General features: G+C 43.5%; 1 protein-coding gene across 1 annotated transcript in view; it reads right to left on the bottom strand.

The window, feature by feature from the left end:
* Positions 1 to 7,815, bottom strand: part of LIPH (lipase H) — a 78,035-nt gene that overhangs the window by 56,613 nt on the left and 13,607 nt on the right. Inside the window, exon 2 of the mRNA XM_012806901.1 lies at positions 1,662 to 2,035. Within this exon, the coding sequence (XP_012662355.1) occupies positions 1,662 to 2,035 (374 nt within the window). The remainder of the gene's footprint in view (positions 1 to 1,661; positions 2,036 to 7,815) is intronic.

The raw sequence follows: 7,815 nt of genomic DNA, 5'->3' as shown, positions 1-7,815 counted from the left end.
GCCCACCACAACGCCTGGCTATTTTTTGGTTGCAGCCGTCGTTGTTTGGCGGGCCAGGGCTGTATTCAAACCCGCCACCTTGGGTGTACGTGGCTGGTGCCCTAGCCACTTGAGCCACAGGCGCTGAGCCAGCTCATTCTCTAAATACTATTCTTTTGATCACACAGAGAAGGAAACTGGGGCCCAGATTTGAAGTCAGCTGCCCAGAGTCAAGCAGTTGAGGAGAGGGTAGAGTATGATTCAAACCCCAGCTCCAGACCTGTCCCTTAGTCTTTATGCCATGGTTTCTCCATTCATGCTTCTGCCAGAAACCAAGCTGAGACAACTTTACAACTTTCCAGATTGAGGAGAGGGGCAACGACACATTTGGATGAACTCCGTTATCTCCTGGCTCAGTTAATGAGATCATGATGGAAGGGGAAGGAAAGGAGGAAAGTGGTCAGTGGGTGGAGCACCTTACCCAGAGGCTGCTGGGATGGCTTGAGTCATTTTAATATTTACTTTCCTGGGGCTGTGGCTTAGATGAGAATCTCCTGTCAATCATGTCAGCCCTGACCACAGAGGCCACCAGACCTGACACCCTCTGAAATTGTCCTAATTTTGTGTCACTTTTTTTTTGTTGTCATTAAAAGGGGAAGCTTATGAGATAGATCACTAAATAAAATGTAAAGTTTAACCTTTGCAAGTCTTCTAAAAACATCAATTAGTTCATTAGACCTTGTGTCTCACTCAGTTTCTGTTTGGGATAACTAGGTCACTAAACTTCTGGCAGTCCTAGCAAAAGGAATAGCTAGAGAGTTGAGGAAGCTCTAAGGAGTTTAAACCAAGAACCCCCTGGACAGAACCTTTCCTACCCATAAGACATGTTTATGTGAGTTAGAAAAAGATGAAAAAGATGCCCCTTCATCAATATACTTTTTTGGGGGGCAGTGCCTGTGGCTCAAAGGAGTAGGGCACCGGCCCCATATGCTGGAGGTGGCGGGTTCAAACTCAGCCCTGGCCAAAAACTGTAAAAAAAAAAAAAAAAAAAAATATATATATATATATATATATATATATACACACACACACACACACATATACACACACACATATATTTTTTTTTTTTAGAGGCAGACTCTCACTTTGTCACCCTCAATAGCGTCACAGCAACCTCCAGCTCTTGGGCTTAGGTGATTCTCTTGCCTCAGCCTCCCAAGTAGCTGGAACTACAGGTGCCTGCCACAACGCCTGGCTATTTTTTTGTTGCAGTTTGGCTGGGGCCTAGTTTGAACCCGCCACCCTTGGTATATGGGGCTAGCCCCTACTCACTGAACCACAAGCACTGCCTACTTTATTTATTTATTTTGAGAAAGAGTCTCAAGCTGTTACCCTGGGTAGAATGCCATGATGTCATAGCTCACAGCAACCTCCAACTCTTGAGCTCAAGCCATTCTCTTGCCTCAGTTTTCTCTATTTTTAGTAGAGACAGGGTCTCGCTTTTGCTCACAGTGGTCTTAAACTTGTGAGCTCAAGCAATCCACCGCCTTGACCTTCCAGAGTGCTGGGATTACAGGCATGAGCCACTGTGCCCAGCCTCAATCTACTTTTGATAGACAATTATCATCAGAAATATATAATGGGCCAGTTTCAATTTGGCCCTGAATCATTTAAAAGAATTCTCTTACCAACATCTGGTCGATAAATTCCTTCAAGACTGTGGCTACATTTTTGGTCTTACTAGCGGCGTTTGTGTATATTAGAGTTGTAGCTCCTCGATTCCAATCAACAACGACCACATTCATGTCTTCAACAAAGAGCAAACCCTCCACTAAGTCCCCTATCCAAACTGGAGGGGAGCCTGTTGGCCTAAATCCATGGACAATGAAGGTGGTTTTCTTGGTGACATTCAAGTTTCCAAAAGCTGTGGCGTTGATGACTTGTGCACAGGTCAGGTTTTTTCTTGTGTACAACATCAGCTTCACATTTAGTCCCGTGCCAACCACTGCACTGTGGAAACTCAGTCTGGTGAATGAAGGACATGTTTCATCTGTGTCTAAAAATAAAAATTAGATGACATCAAGAAAATTCTCTCCTTGTTGAATGTCAAACAAAAGTACTGTCCTACATTTGCCGGAATTCTTTGTATGCTTCTTTACTTTTTTTACTTCTTTTATTTTTCGAGACAGAGTCTCACACTGTTGCCCTAGGCTAGAGTGCAGTGGCATCATAGCTCACAGCAACCTCAAACCCCTGGGTTCAAGCAATCCATTTGCCTCAGCCTCCCGAGTAGCTGGGACTACAGGCACCCACCACCAAGGCCAGATAGTTTTTTCCTATGTTTAGTAGAGACAGAGTCTTGGTCTTGCTCAGGCTGGTCTCCAACTCCTGAGCTCAAAGCAATCCACCTGCCTTGTCCTCCCATAGTGCTAGGAGTTATAGGTGTGAAGCACCTTCCCAGCCTCTGGTAAGGGCCTGGATCTAGTTGAATGAAGTTGCAAAGTCATACATGGCTCAGAGCTCTAGTTTCACCAGGAAACCTATCCTTCCAAATCCTACACTCTTTCAAGGTGTGATCTACAAATACCCTCAATGAAGCCTTTTCCAACTTTTCCAGTCATAAGCACTGTCCTTTACCCCAGGGCTCCCAAAACTCCTTTATGTACCTTGTTGACAGCACAATGAAAACACATTTTCAGGGGTATATTGTGGGTAATTATGTATATGTGTATATCCTAATAGACCACAATCTCCTTAAAATGATGTCTCAAAACCTGTGTATAAGCTGGGTGCAGTGGCTCATGCCTGTAATCCTAGCACTCTGGGAGACTGAGGCAGGAGAATTGCTTGAGCTTAAGAGTTCAGCACCTGTGGCTCAGTGGGTAGGGCACCGGCCCCATATACTGAGGGCAGCGGGTTCAAACTGAGCCCCAGCCAAACTGTAACAAAAAAATAGCCAGGCATTGTGGCGGGCACCTGTAGTCCTAGCTACTCAGGAGGCTGAGGCAAGAGAATCGCCTAAGCCCAAGAGCTGGAGGTTACTGTGAGCTGTGATGCCATAGCTCTCTACCGAGCATGACAAAGTGAGACTCTGTCTCTAAAAAAAAAGAGTTCAAGGGCAGCCTGAACAAGAGACCCCATCTCTACTAAAAATAGAAAAACCAGCTGGGTGTTATGGCAGGCACCTATAGTCCCAGTTACTCGGGAGGATGAAGCAAGAGGATTGCTTGAATCCAAGAGTTTGAGGTTTGTTGTGAGGTCAAAGCACTCTACCCAGGGCAACAGAGTGAGACTCTCAAACAAACAAACCAACAAACAAACCTATGTATGCTTCACAGTACCCAGCACATGGTAGTGGACTTAACAACTGATCTCGAACAATGAATAATTGTTTTTCCAGCTCCAAGCTGGAAAGGATCCCTTAGGATATTCAGGAGGAGGCAGGGTGCTCCAGATGGCCATTCTTTGGGGAGTGAACAGGAGGAAAAGACTGTTGACTTGCAGTGGATGAACAGAAGACAAGGGTGCCCTGGGAAACATCTGTTCTGACTTCCTTCAATAGAAATTTAGGAAGCATTTGCTCTTGGACCCCTATTCTCAATGAATCTTCATTTGAACATCCAGGAATTTTTTTGTCCTTCATTCTGAGCCTTTATCCCAGGGTCCCCACCCATCTTTAATATCTTATTGCCAGACTGAGTAGCCCGTCCACCTGTCAGCCAGGCCAATCAACAGAGTAGCAAATAAGACATCGACAATTCGGCTAGGCGCCTATAGCTCAACCGGCTAAGGCGCCAGCCACGTACACCTAAGGTGGCGGGTTCGAATCCCCAGCCCGGACCCGCCAAACAACAATGACGGCTGCAACCAAAAAATAGCCGGGCGCTGTGGCGGGCACCTGTGGTCCCAGCTACTTGGGAGGCGGAGGCAGGAGACTCGCTTGAGCCCAGGAGTTGGAGGTTGCTGTGAGCTGTAATGCCACGGCACTCTACCCAGGGGGGACAGCTTGAGGCTCTGTCTCAAAAAAAAAAAAAAAAAAGACATCGACAATTCCATTTTTATTTGTAGAAAAGTCAGTAATTCTGCAGAACAGTGAGGATATCTCCTCAAAGAGCTGTTCTGCTCTATTTCCCTGTGTTACTTTTATATTCTCATAGTAAAAACAAGGATCAGCCATGTTGTTACTCATCATAGTATACATTAAACAGATTCTTATTCATAGGTTATAAGGTTACACAATATCCCGTTATCTTAAAGTGGTTATATCTTCAAAGCACTCCTACTCCAGACTAAATGTACAATTAGTCACTACTTTACTAAGAGCTCTTTGGGCACTGGGTCCTGGACTGGCATCCTGGTCATTGACGTATCCAGTTCTCTAACTTTATCTGTGACAGAAGGCCTTGTACACAAATAAACAACTCCAGATGGCGGCACACAGGCTTACCCAGCCCTGCCAAGGCCTGTCTAGCAGTGCCTTAAACGTAAAGGTTATTTAGGACAACAGTGGGTGCCATCAATCTGGGTCCACTCATATATGCATGTATTCGAAGCTTCTTACAAAGGCTCTCATACTCAAGAGTGAGTGAAGTTCCAAAATAAAATGAGCAAAAGAAACCCAAACAGAAGGTTAAAAGTTAGAGACTCTGAAGTCTCTCATCTTAGAAAAGAGGCACTTAGTAATGAGCCCCCAAGTCACACATTTCTCCTTTTCCTCTATCAAGCAGCATGTGCAGTGAGGCGTGTTCACAAGGTAAACATTTTCTCCATCTGTTGGCCTCTTTCACTTCCTCTTTCTGTAGGTTGCATCCTCCTGGGAACTCAGACTTATCTGGTTGCTTGTAGAGCAACTCCCAGGGCAAATAATTGACTGTTTCATTAGTCATTTTATTGAGCAGGAGGCGTCATACGGTAGGGCTGAGCCTCTCGGTCTCAGCTGATACTACACTTGGGTTTTGTTCCTGGTTGTGCCACTGACTCACCAGATGGCCTGGGGAAATTATGCCACCTTTTGCTTGCCACTTATCTGCCCAAGAGAGGAATGCTGTGGGGATTAATTCTGAATGAGGGCCAGGTGTCCCATGGTGGCTCACGCCTATAACCATAGCACTCCGGGAGGCCGAGGTGTATTGCCTGAGCTCAGGAGTTTGAAGCCAGCCTGAGCAAGAGCAAGCCCCCATCTCTACAAAAAATAAAAAAACTAGCCGGGCATTGTGGTGGGAGCCTGTAGTCCCAGCTACTTGGGAGGCTGAGACAAGAGAATCACTTGAGCATAAGAGTTTGAGATTACTGTGAGCTGTGATGTCATATCACTCTACCAAGGGTGATGGAGTGAGTTTGTCTCAAAATAAATAAATAAGTAAATATTAAAGTCTGTATGTATTAATGTATCAATCACAGAGTATTTCTACTCTGTTTAGTAAATCTGTTCTATGTGCTCCTTCTCTGCCAAACGAGAACATCAATATACCTGTAATCGTCCCCCGAATCCTCTCTGAACCCTCCTTCACAACATACACATGCACTCACACAGACATACACATTTTTCCCCATTGCCAAAGTACAGTCGCTCCCCATTATTTTTGACTTCCATCTTTGTGAATTTATTTGTAACTCCAAAATCAGTATTTGAGGTGCTTTTCTGGAGTGGTAAAAAATTTGAGGCTCGGTGCCTATAGCTCAACCAGCTAAGGTGCCAGCCACGTACATCTAAGGTGGCGGGTTCGAATCCCCAGCCCGGACCCGCCAAACAACAATGATGGCTGCAACCAAAAAATGGCCAGGCGTTGTGGTGGGCGCCTGTAGTCCCAGCTACTTGGGAGGCGGAGGCAGGAGACTCGCTTGAGCCCAGGAGTTGGAGGTTGCTGTGAGCTGTAATGCCACGGCACTCTACCCAGGGGGGACAGCTTGAGGCTCTGTCTCAAAAAAAAAAAAAAAAAAAAAAAAAAAAATTTGAGTCACCTGACACCCTCTCAGCTGAGATCAACCAAAGCAATACTCTGCCTTCTTGTTTGTTTCAGCTCTGATTCTCTAAAAAAAAGGTCCTTGTCCTTTTCACAGTCACTTAGTGATGGTCGTTTAGGGCCATACTTTTTGCTTCCTATGCTTTTTTCTTGATTCTTTCTTTTTTTTTTTTTATTGAATGGTAACTATGTACATTAATGCACTTCTGGGGTACAGTGTGGGGTTTTCACATGCAATCTGAAATACTTCCATCAAACTGGTCAACACAGCCTTCATGTCATTTTCTCAGTTATTGCTTTAAAACATTCACATTCTACTCTTAGAAAGATTCACCTGTACCCCTTTTCTTGATTATTTCACTGCTTCATACAGTGCGGTGCCAAGAACAATGTTGACCTCTGTCCAGTGTTTCTAAACATAGAAAGGCCACAGTGTGCCTTACGGAGAAAATGCATGTGTTCGGTAAGCTTTGTTCAGGCACGAGTCATCGTGCTGTTGGCCATCAGTCCACTGTTAAGGAACCCACAGTTTATATTAAATTAGGTATCTCTAAACAAAAACACACAGGAGATTACATAATGATGGTTGACAAAAACATTGTAACCAGAGGCTTACGGAAACCTATATTTGTATTTCCCTTAGGAGCAATGGTTAAATTTCTGGGTTACGAACAAGGTAGGTTGTATAGGTTTATTCTTTAGTTGAATTTGTATGTAAGCTGGAACAGGTACATTTGTAAGCGTGAGATGCGCATCATTCAGTGGGATGTTTGTAACTCAGGGACTGCCTGTATTTGCTAATTCATTGTTTGAGGCCACACTATAGGGCATAATTGCTGCGAATAATGAGAATAAGCTGCATATAAAAATCACCTTTGGAATCATATTTACCCAGTTACATAGTTTTAGGTCTATAAAGTACATGCTCATTGCTCATAACTATGAGTTCTTTTCTTCCTAATCTTCTCTCTTCACCCCTAGGTGACCGGCTCTTGCTGTCTTTTCAAGAGGACTCGCTAATATAATTCCCAAGTTCATTCATATCTGGAAGAGAAATCCTTAGGCTAAAGGATGCCTGGCTTTGGACAATATTCTTTCCTTTAGGAATTATCAATATTATTCTACTTTCTTCTTATACTGAATTCTACTCTAGAGAATTTTTTCCCTTGCTTTTTTCCTACCACAAGCCTGAGGCATTATTTCCTTATTCTAGAATAACTTCCCTTGATAACATAGAAACTTCAGGATAACTGACAATTTCATTTGTTTTATCTATTGTATCCCTAGTACCAAGAACAGGGCCTGATTCAGAGTTGTCACCAATAAATATTATCTGAATTAGGTGAACATCAACTTACCATATTATTCAGCCATTCAAGATGATCCATATGAATACTACAAAGAATATGTGAGGTAGTATCTATAAAATAAATAATATATGGGGCGGCGCCTGATTCAGAGTTGTCACCAATAAATATTATCTGAATTAAGTGAACATCAACTTAACATATTATTCAGCCATTCAAAATGATCCATATGAATACTACAAAGAATATGTAAGGTAGTATCTATAAAATAAATAATATATAGGGCGGCGCCTGTGGCTCAGTGAGTAGGGTACCGGCCCCATACATGAGGGGTGGCGGGTTTGAGCCTGATCTTGGCCAAAACAGCAAAAAAAATAAAGCCTTCAAAATATTAAAAATAATTAAATTATATAGGAAATGGCATATGCACTGTGGTTAAAACTATGTTAAAATATCTGTCCACAGATGGGTGGTGCCTGTGGCTCAAGGAGTAGGGCGCCAGCTCCATATGCCAGAGGTGGTGGGTTCAAACACAGCCCTGGCCAAAAACTGCAAAAAAAAAAAAA

The sequence above is a fragment of the Otolemur garnettii genome, unplaced genomic scaffold (genome assembly GCF_000181295.1).
Source record: "Otolemur garnettii isolate 467f Iridium unplaced genomic scaffold, OtoGar3 scaffold00060, whole genome shotgun sequence".
Classification (NCBI taxonomy): domain Eukaryota; kingdom Metazoa; phylum Chordata; class Mammalia; order Primates; family Galagidae; genus Otolemur; species Otolemur garnettii.
Note: the sequence above shows the minus strand (reverse complement) of the source record. Positions and strands in the feature narration are given on the sequence as shown.